The sequence below is a fragment of the Dermacentor albipictus genome, chromosome 5, assembly GCF_038994185.2.
Source record: "Dermacentor albipictus isolate Rhodes 1998 colony chromosome 5, USDA_Dalb.pri_finalv2, whole genome shotgun sequence".
In the NCBI taxonomy this organism is placed as follows: domain Eukaryota; kingdom Metazoa; phylum Arthropoda; class Arachnida; order Ixodida; family Ixodidae; genus Dermacentor; species Dermacentor albipictus.
The window spans coordinates 144,740,304-144,759,980 of NC_091825.1; the positions used below are offsets into that span (position 1 = coordinate 144,740,304).

At 49.0% G+C, this 19,677-nt stretch overlaps 2 protein-coding genes across 8 annotated transcripts in view; one reads left to right on the forward strand and one right to left on the reverse strand.

The window, feature by feature from the left end:
* LOC135906318 (arylsulfatase B-like) overlaps positions 1–19,677 on the reverse strand; it is a 194,007-nt gene that overhangs the window by 132,560 nt on the left and 41,770 nt on the right. The window lies entirely within an intron of this gene.
* LOC135906312 (uncharacterized) overlaps positions 2,123–19,677 on the forward strand; it is a 50,239-nt gene continuing 32,684 nt past the window's right edge. For 3 of the 6 annotated variants that reach the window (XM_065437647.2, XM_065437649.2, XM_070539129.1), the window contains exons 1-6: positions 2,126–2,938; positions 6,997–7,100; positions 8,532–8,693; positions 10,006–10,068; positions 10,295–10,395; positions 12,988–13,055. In XM_065437647.2, the coding sequence (XP_065293719.1) occupies positions 2,792–2,938; positions 6,997–7,100; positions 8,532–8,693; positions 10,006–10,068; positions 10,295–10,395; positions 12,988–13,055 (645 nt within the window). In that variant the 5' untranslated portion in view covers positions 2,126–2,791. Of the gene's footprint in view, positions 2,939–6,996; positions 7,101–8,531; positions 8,694–10,005; positions 10,069–10,294; positions 10,396–12,987; positions 13,056–19,677 lie in introns of all 6 variants that reach the window. The other 3 variants (XR_010565690.2, XM_065437652.2, XM_065437650.2) reach the window with 2 other exon arrangements.

Sequence of the window (19,677 nt, forward strand, 5' to 3'; positions counted from 1 at the left end):
AGTGTTTAGCCATACTGTGGGCCCTTACGAAATTTCGACCTTACTTATACGGCCGCGAATTTCATGTAGTAACGAACCACCATGTACTGTGCTGGTTCTCCTCATTGAAAGACCCTTCTGGACACCTCGCACGGACGCAACCATACAACCGCACGCAACCGCACGGACGCTCTGGGCGCAACCATACCGATGCCCACGCTCTCTCCCGCTCGCACATTTCACCTGACGCTAACAGTCTTTGCCCACTCAACTTTGTCCTGTCAGCACTTGCCATCGATGACATGCGCTCTGAGCAGAGCAAAGACCCGTGGGTTTCTTCGCTCTTGGCGTTTCTCGCTGATCCTGCAACTGTTACAGCATTTAGGACGCTGCCACGGCAAGCGCATCACTTTGATGTTCGCCACCAACCCCTCTACCGTAGCAACTATCTCCCCGAGGGTCGGCGATGGCTCCCCGTAATATCGCGTCATCTTCGGGCTGATTTATGGGCATCGTTTCACACGGGTCCCCAATGTGCACACGGTGGCGTGTTAAAGACCTAAACCGCCTTAGGCTCCGGTATTACTGGCCTGGCATGTACAAGTTCGTTCGCAAGTACGTCCGCTGCTGCCTCGACTGCCAGCGCCAAATGTCGGTCCTCACTTCCACTGCCGCACCTTTGCAGCCGCTTCCTTGTCCGTCCCGTCCTTTTTATCGCGTCGGAATTGACCTTTACCTTCCACTTCCTTGCACCGCGGCTGGCAACTGCTGGATTATAGTTGCAGTGGATCACCTCACGCGTTATGCAGAAACCGCTGCACTTCCATCTGCCACTGCCCAAGACGTTGGATCATTCATACTGCGGCATTTTTTTCTTCGTCACGGAGCCCCTCGTGAACTTCTTAGTGATCGAGGCCACGCTTTCCTATCTGTAGTCGTCACATCGCTTCTGAAGGAGTGTCACATCATCCACAGGACCACTAGCGCATACCATCCGTAAACGAACGCGTTGACGGAGCGTTTCAAGCGCACTCTTGGCGACATGCTCGCCATGTACAGTCGCGGACAGAATATTATGGACCATGAAATCTAAGAAAAAGCTGAATATCTCCGCAACATCACAACACAATCTGGTTTTTGCATTTTGAACCTCGACTAGAATATGCTAACAACTTTGTCGTGGGCAGTTTTACTGGTTACTGCTACAGGCTGCTCGGGAATTGAACGTTTTTGGAGATCCCGTGGTCCATTTTATTCTGTCCGCGACTGTACATGTACGTCGCGTCCGACCATTCCAACTGGGACGCTGTGCATCCGTTCGTCACGTTCGCCTATAATACTGCCACTCAAGCCACCACTGGTTTCTCTCCGTTTTTCTTACTGTACGGCCGCGAACCTTCCTGTGCCATAGATACCATTCTACCCTACCATCCTGATTCACCAGAATGTGTTCCTGTCTCCCAAGCTGCGCAGCATGCCGAAGAATGCAGAACACTCACCCGCTGTCTTACCACCGCAGATCAGACACAGCAGAAGCTTCGTCGTGGTGGCTCTGACCCCCAAGCTTCCCTTCCGATTCATTGGTTTGACTGTGGATTCCACATTTAGCTCCTCGCCTTTCTCCTAAGCTGCTTCCACGATATCATGGACCTCACCGTGTTATTGCACAAAATTCCCCCGTGAACTATGTCGTCGAGCCTATGTTGCCGTCTTCTGATAAGCGCCGTCGCGGTCGCGAAACTGTTCACGTAGATCGGCTCAAGCCCTTCTACGATCCCTCCATTCTACCTTATGTTTAGATCGCCTGGATGGCGCCTGTTTCTCAGGTCGACAAATGTAACGAAGAAGAAGCGCCGGCTAGCCCGGTGCATCTCCTGCGTATGAAATATAAAGAAGTGCCGGTTAGTCAGGCGCATCACTAGCGCTTTACGCACGAAGGTCGGTTCGGACTGCTCGAAGGATTTTTGGCTACCGCACCGAGTTCGACCTCTCTCTCCTCGAGTATCCTGTCAATAAACGCCTTGACAGAATAATTACACGCAAACACAAAAGATGTCTCGAGTTTGCTCGGTGGCCTGGTTAGCAACATCCGCCCGGCATTGCCGCTTGCGATTCTTCAACGTTCGATTGATCGAAAATTAAATCAGTCCGTCTCGTAAGACAATGAATGGTTCATACGTCCTTAAGCAACGGCTCATACGGCCGTAAACGCGGCCTCCCCATTATGACGACAGAAGAAAAGTCAAATTCTGCGCTACAATGACGAGTGGCAACGCAGGCAGCTGGGCAACACGACGTCGAATGCGGGAGCAGCAGCACCAGCGCGTTTGCGCAGTAGCGCTGTGGGAGGAGACGACGACGCTCGAACCATTGCCGACGACGACAGCGTCAGGGAACTCCGACAACGACGGCGCAGGGTACGCATAAACAGCTTCGCTGTAAAAGAACAAGCGGAAGCAAACGACAGACGGGACCCAAGAGGAAGGCGTCATCGCCGATTGGTGTCGTCCACCCCGTCCTGTGGCAGCGTGCGCAAGCGTCCGAGTGGCGACCGCCGAGCTCATTCTTGTCTAACGCAATTCGTCGAAGGCGACAGCTGCGTTGCACTGGCCGGACATCGTATAATCGTGAGGCACGCGAAAAAGACGATCGCCCCGCAGCACGAGACCACGCGCACTTGGTAGAGGGCAGAAATTGCGCTGGTTTGGACCAGAAGCCGGGAGCACAAGGACGAAGAAGAAGAAGAAAAGAAGAAGTGTTCGGTGGCACCTGCCCGGTCCTCGGAAGCGCAAGCACAGACCTTTCGACAGTCATGCTCTTCGCCCTCGCAGTTGTCGCCGCAGCATTCCTATTCATGCTCAAGAAGGTCTCCTGGACTGTGGTGAAGAGCACCAGGCTGCTTCTTGGGCATTGCTTTCACTGCCTCATCGAATGCACTGCCATGGACCTCATAAGTCAGGTAAAGCGAATCAAGCTTACGCAAGAACGAGAAGAAAGCATTCGTTTTTAGACGAAATAGACTCGTCCGTTGCCCACCACGTACGGTTTCTTTTTATCGTTCCTTTTTTTTTTACTTTGACTTTTGTAAATATCTCCGCAGGCTCCCTTCTACTACGTCCTCCCTTCTGAATGCCCATGATACCATTTTGTTCACCCCTCGCTCGAACTCGCCCTTATATAGTTTAGGTACTTTAACGGCCACCCTAACAGAACCCATGTAAGCATACTCCCACTAAGAACAGGGCGTTTTCGTAACCCCGATGCAAGTAGCGTGATCTCATTTCGCCCGAATATACCCCTTTGCGAACTAATGATGTTCGGAGCCAGATACTCGACAGCATTCTACTCTAAAACGATAACGGACCAACAATTCTACCAATGAGCGGAAAACAAGGTGCACGTTTCCATTAACTAATAGCAACTGCACGAGTGTAGCCTTTAAATGGACATTGAAGAAAGATACTAAATCAATTTACACTGCAATGCATTCTTTCAAAACTCTATTTTCTTTATATTTTGAGGCAATATCGATTAATTAATTAGCCTAGAGAATGAAAATGACAGTCCCATCTTTTTTTCTCGCAGTTTGACATCATTGTGATGTCAGATTGCATCGCATTTCAGCTTATCGACTTAAGGCTATCTTGGAACAGAACCTTGTGCATCTTACACAGCGTTTCCCACAATATATATATATATACTGGAGGGAACTCTGGCGCTGCGTTCATGGGAATGATGGGAAGCACGTGGATTTCTCTGATCTTCGTGCTTGTGGATTCAGACTTTCTTGTGGCTTTGTATATTACCATTTATGTGCATTAATGGTCGTAAATTTCAGAGCAATCTATACCCTTCGAAGTGCAGAAGACGCTGCGAACCCGCACAATCGCTACTAATGGCAACGACTTAGCTTGACGAGGTGGCATAACCGAAACGCGCCATACGCAACAAGGCACTGGCATGCCCGCAATAAATTCATAAGTGCGTTTCGTATCTCCTATCGATACATGCGTGCCTGGCTTAATCGTTTCAATATCAGGCCTCTGTGCTAGAGGTCCCGTGTTCGAATCCTGCCGTCGGAAAATTTTAATGTTTCTTTCATTATTCACTGCGCAGTACACTGTTGAAAATCAGGAGCTTACAAAGCCACAGAGCCGTTTGAAGCCAGAATGGCGAAGTTTAGGCAAATCCATCTATTTCGCCATAATGCCCACGCTGGCACAACAGCTCCCATTACCGCCCCCGTAGACACTACCACCAGAGTTCCGTGTAGTAATTATTTTATTGTAACAAACTCTATGCTGCGCATTAACTGAGCACCAGCAGACGTCCTCGAAATCCTTGAAGCCATACTGCGTGCTTCCATACGGAAAATACAAGGTGACGTCGCTTCCCGCTTTAAGCTACATTAAGCCTGAAATTATTCCAGCTCCCGTTGACGGTGACCTTCAAGTGTCGCCCGCGTGGTTGCTCAGTGGCTATAGTGTTGGGCTGCTGAGCACAAGGTCGCGGGATCGAATCCCGGCCACAGCGGTCGCATTACGATGGGGGCGAAATGCGAAAACGTCCGTGTGCTTAGATTTAGGTTCACGTTAAAGAACCCCAGGTGGTCGAAATTTCCGGAGTCCTCCAATACGGCGTGCCTCATAATCAGAAAGTGGTTTTGGCACGTAAAACCCCATAATGTTTTAACCTTCAAGTGACCTTGAGCCAGAAGCCGGAGCCTTTAACCGGGCACTGAAACGAGAGCATCCGGTCAAGTTGCGAGTGCAAAACGAGATCAAAGGGGCAAACCGTCAAGGCCGCCTTACATAGACTAGTTACCCTCCAAGGAAGTTACATAACCTATTCCTCACGAGTTTTTCTAACTGTATCTTCACAACATCCCTCAAGCTTAACTTCCAGTACGCTGAACTTTTATTTGTCATTTCCAATAGCGACATCCAAAAGGCGGATACAGAGCACTATGCGCCCGACTCTCATCTGTTGGCGTTGAGAAAGAGTCGTCTATGCTCCTTTCAACGTCATGGGTCTCTAGGTCCGCGACGCGCCCGGCTCGTCCGGCAGCGTCCAAGCCGGTGGCGTCCGGCTCACCGCGGACAGCTGTTTCACCGAGACGAGACTTGTAATGAGGGTCTGTCTGCGACAGGAAACTATTGCGTCCACATGGAGCAATGTGCACTGATGTGGTACGGGGTGCTTGGGTGTGCCGTTGCTAACATGCACACCCATTTTAAGATTGTGGCTAGCATCACCTCCAACCAATCTGCTTTGCCGGTAGCCATTGCGTGCTTACAACTACTGCATGTAACGGCAGAGCCACATTTCTTTGTTGTTGCGTCATTTCTGTCTTACCGAGCTTTCTCGCACATGCACGGCGCACATGGCACAACGCGGCGACCGATATGACGTGCGTGCGCGTCTGAAAGGTGGCTGTTCCGATTGCTGGAACACGCTGAAAACTGTTGGACCCCGTTGGCTACTCGAGGGATGTGGTTTTTGATAGAGAAGTTCACGTCACACTCCATGTCATGCACGGATCTGTACCTTGTGTCTCCTCTTTGCAGCTTTACATAAGACAGTGTGGAACGACTACTGCAAAACAGAGCTATTGTAGTTTATCCGACAGATACACTTCCCCAGAATTTTTATTTTTTTTAAAGCGTGCCCCTCGCCACTTTTCTGGGAATCTGTGTTTTGGCATGCGCCCTGTACCAGTGGCGACGGCTCTCCCGCATGCGGGCACACCGTACGAGAGCTCTCGTTGTCCGAAGTCAGCAATGAGCCGGAGGACCATACCAAGGTCGTCCTGAAGACAACGCACAGGATACCACACCGCCTCCACCTCGACCTCTCGCACAGAGTTCCTAGAAGACGACGATCCGCTGGTTGGTCTTCAAGGCAACATTTTCTTCGCAACATTTTCGAGCGCAGCGTTGAGCGTCGGCGTGCCCCGGCGGCGTAGCCGAGCGAACGAGCGCAGAGAAAGCGAGAGCGAAGCCAGAGCGTGGAAGAAAGTGGAGGAGGAGGCTGCATTGGAAGAATACCTTCTAGACCAGTAGAAGGTGTTGAGCGGAAGCATGAAGACGACAGCAGTGGAAGCCGCCTTGAAATACCACCATAAACCGATCATGTCCGCCCATCCTTATTTATCTAGAGACCTTACGCACCCTCGGATTCGACGGCACCGGCTCTGCGGGGAAAAATAGAACCAGAAAGGTCGCCTTCGCGCATAGCGTTCACCGCAAGCGCTTCCCGGCGAAGATTACGGTTGCATCAGCTGCAGTTGCCTGGAGGCGGCAACTGTGTGGCCGGTCTATACATTGCGTCGTGCACCAGTCGGTGCGGTGATCGCTGCGATGTCTCATTATATCGCGACATGAAAACACGTATAGAGCTGAGCTGAAATTTCGCATTAGGCAGTATGGGAATCGTCGGTGATCTTTCTGACCCCCGTCGCACAGCGTCAAGCTCTACTTCTTGAGGCACAGCAATCCGCGCATGCACGCGTAATGCGAAGACTAGGCTTCGCATTACGCGTGCGGCCAGTTCTTCATGCGCCCTCTGTTCCCCTTCTTCTCGTCTATCACAAGAAATTGGTTCGGGACTCATCCAATCTATCTATCTATCTATCTATCTATCTATCTATCTATCTATCTATCTATCTATCTATCTATCTATCTATCTATCTATCTATCTATCTATCTATCTATCTAATCTATCTATCTATCTATCTATTTATCTATCTATCTATCTATCTATCTATCTATCTATCTATCTATCTGTCTGTCTGTCTGTCTGTCTGTCTGTCTGTCTGTCTGTCTGTCTGTCTGTCTGTCTGTCTGTCTGTCTGTCTGTCTGTCTATCTATCTATCTATCTATCTATCTATCTATCTATCTATCTATCTATCTATCTATCTATCTATCTACCTTTTTGTTTGTTTGCTTGTTTTCTTGCTTGCTTGCGTGTTTGTTTTGCTTTTCAACGTACCCTGTAAACGCTTTTCTTGCCCGCAGGGCTCTGAACACCTGTCTGCGAACATAGACGAAGCGTTCGCAAGCCTGCTCGCAGCCTGCGGTCAGCAGTCATTCGCGACGTTTGACCAGCTCTTCAGCCACATGTACGCGGTCTCGGTAACATTTTATCGCATCTTCGTACAAATTGTAGCGGGAACTTCATAAGAACAAAACACTTATTTGTTGCATTAGCCAATGCTTGTAAACTAACTCTTATCTTCCATGTATTTTTCCTTCATTGACATAGCTTTATTTGAAGCCAAGTTACTTTCTCCTGTAACAATATTTACTTTTGTACTGTGCTGCCACGATCAATATTTGCTTCGCGTAATGGTCGGGTTGTGGGATCGGCTCCTACCTACGGCAATCTTTTCTTTTTTTTCATCCACTCTGATTTCGCTTTAATTTATCATTCCTACACTTCAAATAAAACTACAAATAACATCTCTTGTGCTTTTCTTGGCTTCATTTCTGCTGGCTTCATAAGGTTATTATTTGCAGAACAATAATGCAGAGAGGTGTCCCACTTAACACTGTCAGAAGATCGTCCTGATAGAGAAATTAAATACATATATATTTCAATCCAACACGATTCAATTTGTTTTCCATAAGATCTACTGAAGGCCACTTTCGGTAAAAAACGGAATCAACCGATTGATAGGAACCCAGATTCCTCTACTAGGCAATGTGTAACCAAGCAGAAAACTACAGTTGAGTTGCATTGTCAATAGCGGAACATAGAGGAGGGAAAGAAAAGAGAAAGAAAGGAAAATGTCACAGCTTCGCCCGAAAGGCGAAGCACCGATTGTGATAGCAAGCAAGTATAGAGCAATACGGCGGTATAGGCCGGTGTAGAATCCTACACCGGCGGCCACGAGGGCCGTAACTTGAAAGTGATCTGGGATTAGTACGTGCCTATGTGCGCCGAGAGCCTATAGTTTTGTGTGTGCTGAGTTCTCGCCGCTGAGTTCGCTTTGAAGCGAGATGCAGAACGAAGGTCAATTCGCTCGCTGCTGTTGGCGCTCTTCCTCATGCTCCCATTTGGCAGCAAGAGTCCGTGGTGCTCATTGAGTGATATAAGCTTATGTTTGCCAGTACGGACGCGACAGCATGCTTGTCACATTAATTAACGGCCGATAAGGCTACTATCAATACTTCGTATAGCTGTCTACTAATTTGGTATCGCAATCGATATTTCGTCATTTGTGCAAAACTTCTACTTTTTCGTTAATCATTGTTCTAGTGCTTCCAGTTATCGATACATTCATCTTCCTTACAATGACAGCTCCTTGTTTGCTCGTTTGCAGGCTACCAGCTAGTTCACTTGGTTAGCTTACTTGGAAGACCAATTTTCAGAATGTTTGGAGGGGGTACGGAGAATTTTCTTTTGATGGTGAAGTCTTCTTTCTGAATATAACAAGAAAAAGCGCGCGGGTGTTGGAATTGACAGCGCAGTGAGGAATGGTAAACTAAAATTATATTTCCTCCATTGTGTCTTACACATTGGCCACTTACTTTCTCTCTCACTTCTCAAGTGTTTTAAAGGAGGAAGGCAAGTTCGAGAAGATTGCCGAGGGCAACAACTCGGAGGTCTTCCGCATCCAGACTTATACGGGCGACAGCGTGCTCAAGGTGGTGAAGCTCGGCTACACGCAAGAGTCGCAGCATCGCCTCTTGACCGAAATGAAGATAGCCTCGTGAGTGCGCATGCCATCGACTGTGCTTAGTTTAGTGCAGTTCACAGCGCATACGCCAGCGCTGTGGCGACAGGGAGTGATGCTGGCGGCGGTGCAAGGTGCTCTGTGGACATTCCGATCACGATAAACCGATATCGCCCTTTTGCGAATTATCCATCCGCATCGGACCATTATGAACCCTGCCGAAATGTACTCCCCCGGCGGCACGCGTATTAACCCTTTTCGTGGCGATCCCGTGGGCGCTGACATGTTTGATCACGTGGTGGCGCGCGTCTATTGCTTCCCTCAACTGCCTCCATTGCCCCCACGTTTACAATGTGTGCGTGCATTTATTGTGCATATACGGCGCGCAAATATTCAGTTATGCGCCCGCTGACTTATTGCCGCTTTGGCGATAGAGTGGGCGTAAGATGCCGTGCCAGTTGGAGTAGATGTGTGTAGATACTGCGCGCGAAACGAACTACGACAGGAATGGACGATACTCCCTTTGTCGTTGTTTAACGAGCGGCACTCGCCCGTGTCGACGGTCCGGGGCAGAATCACTTTGTTAGAGCGCTAGTGATACAACGCTGGCGGATGAGCAAATTTCAGTATCCTCGAGGAAAGCCGTACATGTCGGAAGTGCCAGTAACACGTACGGAAAATTTCAGCAACGATCCGCGAAGTTGGATAGTCAGATAGATTCCATTCTTAGTATACCAGTCACCATCTTTGCGGCCAACTACTGCAGAAGTCTTCAATCCACATGATGCAATCCGTCATGATTGGAGCACGGTGCTTTAGCGAAATCTCAGTTGCATTTCGGACACCTTATCGCACAGAAGCAAGGTGGAAGCGGTAATACAGGTGTTCTGTGGCGGTAATGGTTTCGTATTCGTGCGCTCTCGCTGAGGCGACATGCGGCGCGCCTCCCAAAGCGCCATCTCGTTTCTCTAGAACAAACTGCTCCGCGAAAAGGGTCAATAGCACTGCCGCGAGGACCTTATCTTGAAAGCGATCTGCGAAACTGGCAGTGTGCTGCATTTGCTGAGAGCTCCGTGAGCGCTGTGTTTTCGCGTTGAATGGACAGTCAGCACGAAGCAAAAATCATTCGTTGGTGCGCGCCCTGTCTTGCAAACGATCGTCTTACATAACGGACGTACGGTTTTCTCATTGGGTAAGCACAGAAGTGCTTACGCGTTTAAAACAAACACAGGTCTGTACTATGTACGCCTGCTGTATAGAAAGACTGTCACCAACACATTTCTTTATGAGATCATGCAGGAACGTCACAGATTTTTCTTATCTCGGCGTCTGTATTCCGGTCCTGCAGGAGGCTCACAGCGCTAAGAGACAGGCTGGACTTCTTCACGAAGGGCTTCGTCGAACTCAAGAGGTAAGAAAAAGGCTCGCGTCACGAGAGCATTCCATGTAGCCAAGTGCCTAGAAGGTGTGAGTCAGTCTGCTTGTATATCCTAACGCGGGGTTTCGACAGCGGAAGTTAGGTACGCACAAATCGAAAGGTCAAACGTCTAATTGCGTGCGTTGTATGGCGAACATTTCGCATTATTGAACATGAATTTTCACGATGCGTGGTATCTGCGTTTTCTTTTTCATCGCAGCGTCACTTGCGTGTTCGACAAATGCCCCGCAGAACTCCTCGAGGCCCGAGAACAAGCAGCCCGAACGCTACATGATGAGCGCCGAGACGGAAATGAGTCGGGTGAGGAAAGAAAGGAAGACTCAAAGCCGGTTTGTCGTCTGGCACAGTGAGATTTGTCTACATTTACAATAGTACCACACACCAGAGTGGAAGGTGCACGAGAAGCGCATGACGCTTCAGACTGTTCAGTCGGCGCTATGAGGCGGGTGGACGCTCGGTGCATGGAAGGTCACGTGCACTGGAACGATCGCGCTACTATTTCCTTAACGTCATGTCTAGGCAAAGCTATGGAACATGTCATCCTAAATCGACTCACGAAATACGTTGAGCAGAACGAGATCCTCCCATACAACCTGATCGGCTTTCGTCCAGGGCTGTCAACTCAGGATGCTATGCTGCTGATCAAACATCAACTTATACAGGCTAGCCCAGCGCATACGAAAGCTCTTTTGGGATTGGATGTGGAAAAAGCTTTTGATCGTATAAAGCATAAGGCAATACTTGACGTTCTCTCGGAGATGGGTTTGGGTAAGAGACTTTTTAACATGATTAAGGACTTTCTTAGAAATAGAACTGCACAACTCATGCTGGGTGAGCTTAAATCAGAAGCTAAGAATTTGGGAAATTGGGGCACTCCACAAGGGGCTGTGCTCTCACCCATGCTATTCAATTTAGCAATGTCCAATGTTGCAAGAAATATGGAGAAAATTGAGGGTATACGTTATGTCATATATGCCGACGACATAACCATATGGAGTGCCAAGGGCAATATAGGACAGACAGAGAACAGATTACAGGAAAGTTTATACGTTGTAGAGAACACACTGAAAGCCATGGGGTTGAAATGCTCGGCATCCAAATCAGAACTCTTAGTCATTAAATATTGCAGAAAGGGTCGTAAACCAAGAGGTTACATTCCGGAAGATGAGCCAAGAGTGTGCTTATATACTCATGAAGGATCCGCAATCAGGCTAGTTGAAAAAATCAAGGTTCTTGGGTATCACATAGACGGAAACAATACTAACTACAGAACAATACAACATATCTCGAATAAAACAGATGAGGTCATTAGGTTACTAAGGAGAATTACCAATAGACACAGAGGCCTGGGAGAAGACAGCGCTTTGAGGATAATACATGCCTTTGCTCTCTGTCACTTCACTTATGTGGCTGGATTATTCAAATGGAAGCAGGCAGAACTTAACAAACTTAATGTGATGCTCAGGAAGCTCGTTAAAGTAGCCCTAGGTATACCCAGTAACGCTGCAACCGACAAACTCATGAGTCTAGGGGTGCACAATACAATGCAAGAAATTGCGGAGGCCCAACAGCTAGCGCAACACGAAAGATTGACAAAGTCACGAGCTGGCAGAAACATATTACAGGCAATAGGTGCAGAACTGAATACATCGAGGAGTCCAATAGAGGCTGAAGTAGAATTAATGACTGAAGTTAGGAGCAAGATCAGAACCAACCCTCTCCCCAGAAACATGCATCCAGAATATAATGTCGAAAGGAGAAAGGCAAGAGCTAAAGCACTTTTGAAGGAAATAGAGCAGCAGAACCAACTGGCAGCTATAGTTGATGCCGCCTGGGTGAACGGTAAAGAAGCCTATACGGCCATTGTATCAAATTATCAAGGGAAGTTGCAAGACGCTCTCACGATTTTTACCAAGGACCCCACGGTGGCGGAACAAGCGGCAATTGCTCTAGCCATCAGGAGTAATAAGTGGGCCTTCATTTACAGTGATTCGAAAACCGTTGTAAAGTGTTTTGATAAAGGCTACGTAGCTTGAGTTGCAGCTAAACTTTTTGAAAACATTGTGATTATGACAACTGAAATCCGATGGTTTCCTGCGCATATGGGGAAAGTGGACGAGACTCGGGTAAACCTCAATGAGGTTGCTCATGACTTGGCACGAGGACTTGCTAACCGTGACAGTCACAACCGAGCCGTTCACCATCAAGCGAGGGAATCCAGAGACCATTTATTAACGTGCAATGATGTTACCAAACATTACTATTTAGGACGCAGACAATTCCCATTGCCACATTCAAAACTGGACAGGGCTCAGGCAGTCTCACTGCGTTTATTGCAAACGGGTACATATCCCACACCGTACACCATTAATAAAATATATCCAGAGAGGGAGATTAAGATGGAATGCAATGATTGTAATGGCATAATTGGAATCAGACATATGCTGGCGGGGTGTCCCGCGACACTCCCCAACCTCGATGAAGAATGGACACAGTGGGAGAAAAGGATTCAAAGCCCATTGTTTCAGGACCAACTAAGGGCAGTCCAGAGGGCCCATGATGTCGCTGAAAGGCTTGGCCTGACAGTGCCAACGTGGGAGCGGCCCGCCTTGGCTCGAGAAGTCGCGCCTCCGGACCTCAGTACAATAAACGTTTTCACACACACTTATTTTGGCTAACGGCAGCTGTTGCGGTATCTCAGCAAAACGGTATCGGAGGCAGTAAATCATACCATCTAGAGCAGCCGCTTTTTCCTAAAGTTGTGAAGGAGACATCGGGTGGTCGCAAATACAAAAAAATATCTATGTAGATAAATCTCGAAACTTAAATCACTAACTGAGCCAGTGTACATATCTTCATGTCAGTACTGAGCCTTCGTCATATCCTTCGCAGCTCGAACACCACGAGCGTACCTGGTCTGGCACATGTCATACGGCGGCGTTCCTCTCGACAAGATCGAGGTGGGTGCGTGGTTTATGATGAATTCACTCGCTCTTTAGACCAGAATGATGTGCTCTCGCTTGCAAGTGCGCTCTTTATCTTGGCCCTGGTGCCCAGCTGTCAGTCTGGACTGTGTTGCATGACGGGGCAGCCGACGACAATGCCATGGCGAGCGAACAGTAGCAGCAAGCACGTTCTAAGAAGAGACTGAGCACTATCGCAGCTCTTTTGCTTTTCCGGCCAGTTACCGCAAGCCTCGGCAAAACAGTCGTGCCCCCTATAAGCGCTCAGAAGCTTTGTCGAATAGCCAAGCTTCATGTCTGCGATGAATGCTTGCAAGAATGGACGACTTCGTTGAGGTCGTTCTTGTTCTCGTTTACATCGTTCTTGCTCAGTGCTTTACGGAATAATCACTGCCAAATACCTATTGAAAAGTTCACCACACGTAATAGTATTACTATCAGTTTTAATTCACGCCGTTATTTTCTATCAGACTTTTAATGCGAAGCTGTTAAGGGCTACTTTCCCCACTATCGTGTCCGCGTCTAGAAAAATATCCAAAGATAGTGCAATGCCCGGCCGACCCGCGGCAGAGGTGGCGAAGGCGTAAGCAGTCCCCACACGTGGTCCGATCCCGAAGATTGTGCAGTGCTGGACCAGAGTGGAAGGGCACTGAGTTTGTTTTTTTCTCTTCTTTTCTTGAATGGGATGGCTGCACTGTATTCGACGTCAGAGCCACCGTATCTTTGTTAAGCCACGGTTGACAACTTGTTGCCAAGCAGCTGACGCAAATACGTTGTTTGAAACAGAGTCAGTATGTGTTTAGTGGTGCGCGCTCCTAATGACATAACGCGCTCTGACAGTTCTTTTTATACCACATCAATAATCCTCCGCATTCTCACTAACGCTATCCTTATAACGCCGTCTGCGTGGTGCTTTTCTATTGAAAAGGCTACAGGCATATCCGGCCGGCCTGAGAAGTATATGGCCTGTGTGAAGGGAGATTGACAAAAGCGCCTCCGTCAATGCATGTTTACGTTAATAGCGCAAGAAAGACCAGAACTCCAGAAAAAACGACGGGACAAGCGCCAAGTCCGAACTAAGCTTTCTTCCGTATACGAAACGCGCTTTCTAAATCGCTGTAACAAAAATTTCGCCAAAATGTATTTTCCTTCGAGAAATGGTTGCATTAACTGCTGTGAGACAAAATTACACAGTACTGGGCGCGGTATCTTTGACTCTGGCCGGCCAGTCTACGTTTCCGTTCATGTGAAATCAGCGGTCCCCACGATGCAGTGACACGTGCAGCAAGAAGCACGGTGACGTAGCATTGTCGTTGCAGTGCTTGTCTCTAATGAACGCGTTTTTCAACTCTACGAACATTTCAGGGACACTTCAAAGAAAGACTGGGTCGACCTGTATCAGTAAATCACCCCTCTACTTAACGTCAGAAACCAGTCTTACAGTGAGAATAGGCCTGGTGGCTTGGTAAGACAGATTGATTGATTGAAAACTTTATTGTTCCACCGAGCTGGGGTGCCCGTCTCTTAACCTACACGTAGGTAGGGGAGGAGGACGAAGCAGTCCCCACGCGTTGAGGACGGTGAGTCTTCACGGCCTCAACGGCCAGGCGGATTGCGCGACGCTGGTCGTCTTCAGCCTCGCTCTGGAGCAAGGCCTCCCAGGCTTCTCTACTGACAATGTTTTCCTTGGCCCCTGGGGAGCCAGCACACTCCCATATTATATGGTCTAGCGTACCTTTTTGCTTACAAATTTTGCAGAGGGCGTCGTTATAGTCCCTCGTCTGTGTTAGGTAGATCCAATGTGGTGAAGTGTAATTGTTTCCCTGGAGGCGTCGCCAAATGCGAGCGTCCTCCAGAGAGAGAGACCGATGCGGAGGTGGAAAGATTCTTCTTTCGGCTTTGTAGTGATCGACAATTTCCCTGTACGTGATCATGCCATCTTTTATCCCTGGAACTGGCTGCTCTAGAGTTGCCCGGTGGTAGAGTGCTCGGGCGAGCTCATGAGCGGCTTCGTTGCCTGGGACTTCTTTATGGGCTGGTACCCAAATAAAAGTTATGTCCCTCCTGGGAGGGTTTTTGAGTAGAATGTGGAGGGCTTCTTCCGAGATTCTCCCTTTGTTAAAATTTCGTATAGCTAATTTGTTATCGCATAATATTACTCCCGCTTTTGTTCCCACACAAGCGAGCGCTACTGCAACCTCCTCGGCTGTACAGGCGTCCATCGTGCACGTGGAGCACGCTATCTTAACGCACCCGTCGCCATCAACCACCGTCGATACCGCAGCCCCGTCTCTGCCGCAAGCGGCGTCCACGTCGTTATGCGCCGGTGTGTCTTTAAGTTTATTTACTAGAGCCTTAGCCCTGTGAGCTCTCCTCTCTTTGTTGTAATAGGATGCATATTTTTAGGTAGGGGCGCGATTCGGAAGCGCTTACGCACGTCCAACGGAATGTCTTTTTTTTCAGTCGGGGCACCCCTGTCACATTGAATTCCTACCCATTCCATGATTTTTCTCTCTGTTTTAGACTGCCCTAATCTTTCCAACTGAGACACTCGTACTGCCTCAGTGAGTTCAACTAGCGTGTTGTGTACCCCCATTTTGAGGATGAGGTCTGTCGAGGTCGAGTCTGGGAGCCCTAGGGCTCTCTTAACGCTCTTCCTAATGATCGCATCTATTTTATCCTTTTCTTCTCGTCTAAACACAAGATACGGTGTGGCATACGCTATACGGCTGGTAATGAAGGCTTGCATGAGTCTGAGGAGGCTGTTCTCTTTGAGGCCCCTGCCTTTGAGTGAAATTCTCCTAAAGATCCCCGTTACCTGAGCCGCGTATCCTTCTAGCTTTTTGATTGTCGTGAGGTTGCATCCATTTCTCTGGATATACATGCCCAGAATTCTTATTTCCTCCACCTTGGGAACCTCATTTCCGTTTACGAAAACAGTGATGGGTCTGCTGCTTCCAGCGTGTCTCCTTTGATGTTTTGGCTCAATGATTAACAGCTCTGATTTCTGTGGTGAGCACGCCAAGCCTCTGCTGGCCGCGTACTCTTCCACCATATTCGCCGCTATCTGTAGTTTAAGTTCGATGGCTTCGTCACTCCCACTGTTAACCCAGATGTTGATATCATCCGCGTACATGCTAAACTTTATCGATTTAATCTTATTGAGTTCCGCTGGGTGACCTCTCATCGCTATGTTGAATAGGAAGGGCGAGAGAACTGACCCTTGCGGGGTTCCCTTGCTCCCAAGTGTGATGGGAGGGGATTTTACATCCAGAAATTTTATTTTCGTTATTTCCGCTTTAGCGCTGGTACTCGTTTTAACCGATGCGGATGATCGTAGCGTTCCGTTGCCGTCCACGACCGCTATAGCGAAAGTGGATGTGCTGCCGTACTGGGCCGCGTCCACAAATGCGGTGGCTTCACGATCCGCGTCGATGCGGTCGAGAATCGCGCGGGCGCGGGCCCGGCGCCTACCCACGTTGTGTTGTGGGTAGACGTTTCTGGGAAACGGTGAGACTTTGTATTTGTCTCTAATTTCGCTCGGTAGGGTAACCGCGTGCTCGAGATAGGGAGACGGGGAGACATTGGCGTCATTTAGGATTAGCCTACCGGCTTTGGACGAGGATAGGCGGAGTATTTGCGCCATAGTCTGAGCCTCGATCACTTCGTCGATGTTGTTGTGCATACCTAGCTGGTCAACCTTTGCTGTACGTGCTCTTTGTGGAATTCCCAAGACCTGTTTGATGCTCTTGCGCATGAGTGTGTTTAGCTTCGTCATTTCTAGTTTCGTCCAGTTGTGGGCAGAGGCGACGTAATTAATGTGACTCATAAGGAACGCGTGGTATACGCGCAGAAGGTTATCTTCGCGGAGACCCTTCCTGCGCCCTGAGACTCTGTGGATGAGTCTGATCATGTTTTCGGTTTTGGCGGTTGAGTGTTTGATCGTGTGTCCGTGGCATCCGGTGGATTCGATTAGGAGCCCAAGAATGCGTATGTGGTTGACTCGCGGAATCTGTTGTCCGTCTCTTGTGTGTAGTGCAAGCGTAAGTTCGTCTAGAGGTGTTAGGTGACGGACTCCTTGGCAAGACTTGCGAAATAGTAATAGTTCCGATTTCTTTGAGGATAGTTTCATTCCTATGTTTAGAAGGTATTCTTCCGTGGCATCAAGGGCAGACTGTAATGCCTGCTCCATGTCTCCCAGGGAGCCTCCCGGGCTCCAGATGGTAATGTCATCTGCGTATAGTGCGCAGTTTACGTTTGGGATGTGTCGTAGTTTGTCTGCAAGTCCCTTCATCACTATATTAAATAGTAATGGAGAGATGACTGAGCCTTGTGGTGTTCCGACGGAGCCCAGCGTGTAGGGGTCCGATTTAAGGTGCGAGACTCGCAGTCGGGCTTCTCTGTCTTTTAGGAAGGAGCGTACGTACTCCTGAAATCTCTGGTCGAGGCCGTGGCCTGCCACAGACTCCAGTACGAAGCGGTGCGAGACGGTATCAAATGCTTTCGTGAGATCGAGGGCGAGGATGCCTCGAACGTCTCTTGTTTTAACGTAGAAGATCTGTCTCTTTAGGAGTAACATCACGTCTTGGGTGGATAGGTGGGGTCGAAACCCTACCATGTTGTGTGGGAGGAGTTCATGTTCTTCAATGTAGCGTGACACTCGGTTTTGAATTACGTGCTCGGCTACTTTACCCACGCATGACGTAAGAGAGATGGGTCGTAAGTTGTCGAGGTTAAGTGGTTTGCCGGGTTTTGGTATGAGGACCACCGTGGCAGTGCGCCATTGCGTTGGTACCTCTCCTGTTTCCCACACGTGGTTGATGTCTCGTCAGTAATGTAACGGCTTGGTCGTCTAGGTTACGCAACAGTCGGTTGGTTACACCGTCGGGTCCTGAAGCAGACCTGCTGTTTAGATTGTGTAGCGCCTCTCTGACTTCTGCTTCCGTGAAGGCAGCGTCTAGTTTGGGAGTGGTTTCGCACTTTATGATCGGGTAATCATTGGGGTGAGCGACACCTAGCGGAAGATACCGTTTGGCAATTTCTTCCAAGAAGGACTCTTCCATTCCCCCTTTCCCTTTATGTGAGTGTAGAAGTCGGTCTAGCGCGTGACTTTGATTATCCTTCGTTTGGCTGTCGTCTAACATGCGTTTCAGGAGGTTCCATTTACCTCCTGTCCGCATGCGGCCGTCTACTGCCGAACAGAGTTCGTGCCATTGGAGTCTTGTGAGCTCCGTACAGTATTCGTCTATGTCTCGGTTGAGGATCGCGATGCGTTTGCGCAGGCGTCTGTTGAGACGCTGCTTTCTCCATCGCGCAAGTATCGAAGCCTTGGCCTCGAGTAAGTGTGCGAGGTGAGGGTCAACCCTTGGGACTTCCAGTTCCGTCTCTATGGTTTTCGTGGCTCTGGTAACGTCGCCCTTTATCGCAGATAGGAGTTCCGCGAAGGAGTCATACGTATTCGTATCTTCCTTCCGTAACTTACGGAAGGTATCCCAGTCTGTGAGGGTGAAAGATCGGGGTGGGGCCGTCGTGTTCGGTATTTCTGTGCGTATGACGAAGTGATCGCTGCCCAGGTTCTCTTGCGTGTTCGTCCATATGTAGTTTGCAACATTTCGGAGTAACGTGAGGTCTGGCGTAGTATCGCGCTGCGTCGACGTACCCAATCTGGTGGGGAACCTGTGCTCCGTCACCAGGGTGAGGGACAGGTCGTCTATTGCACGCGAGAGGTTGTTGCCGCTAGGCTTGATTATGGGGTAACCCCACGACGTGTGGGGGGCGTTGAAATCACCTGCTATAATGAGCGGTGAGTTTCGTGCCAATGACGTGGCTTTAGTGAGGATCGCGTGGAAGGATTGGTTGTAGTGCGCGGGGGAACTATAGACGTTTAGCACAAAAACACTTTGTTTTAAGAATCGGTTAGGGACGAGCTCGATTAGGATCGCCTCGATGCGACTGTTTTTTGGTGGGACGTCGTGAACGATGTGCGCGAGCTTTCTACTAACGAGCGTGGCGATGCCTCTCCTGGCGTCCCCTTCTCTTTTTGAGACGGTGCAGTACCCTGACAGCGTGAGGGTTTCGCATAGGGTTTCCTGTAATAGTATTACGTGCGGTCTTTGGGGTTGAATTTTGAGGTACTGTTGCAGCGAGGATTTGCGTTTCGCGTAGCTAGCGCAATTCCACTGCCAAATTTCTAAAGTATCCCGTGTCGTGTTAGCCATGATGGTTTTGTGAGGAATTTATTGGCGCCGAAGGCTGCGTAGTCGTGTCCATTTGCTGAGGCTGGCTAGCTTTGTTTTTAATTTTTATGGCGACTTTGTTTTCGACAACCTCTACACGATTTGCTAGGGTACGAATACTTTGTAGGTTCTCTCGCGTGAGGCGCAGAATTTCATCTAGGGTGTCTTGCGGTACATTAAACTCTTCTTCCGTCTCTGGGAGCGGAGGTGGTTTGCGTTTCGCTGTGCTTACTTTTACATTTGTCTCCTGGGGTGGTGCTTGTTTGGGAGATTTAAGGTTTTGAACCTCCTGTTTCGCGTCATTAAGCTGCGCTGTAAGAACTTGTATGGTCGCTCGGAGACCCGCTAGTTCCTGTCGTAGGGCTGTGACTATCTCGCTCTCA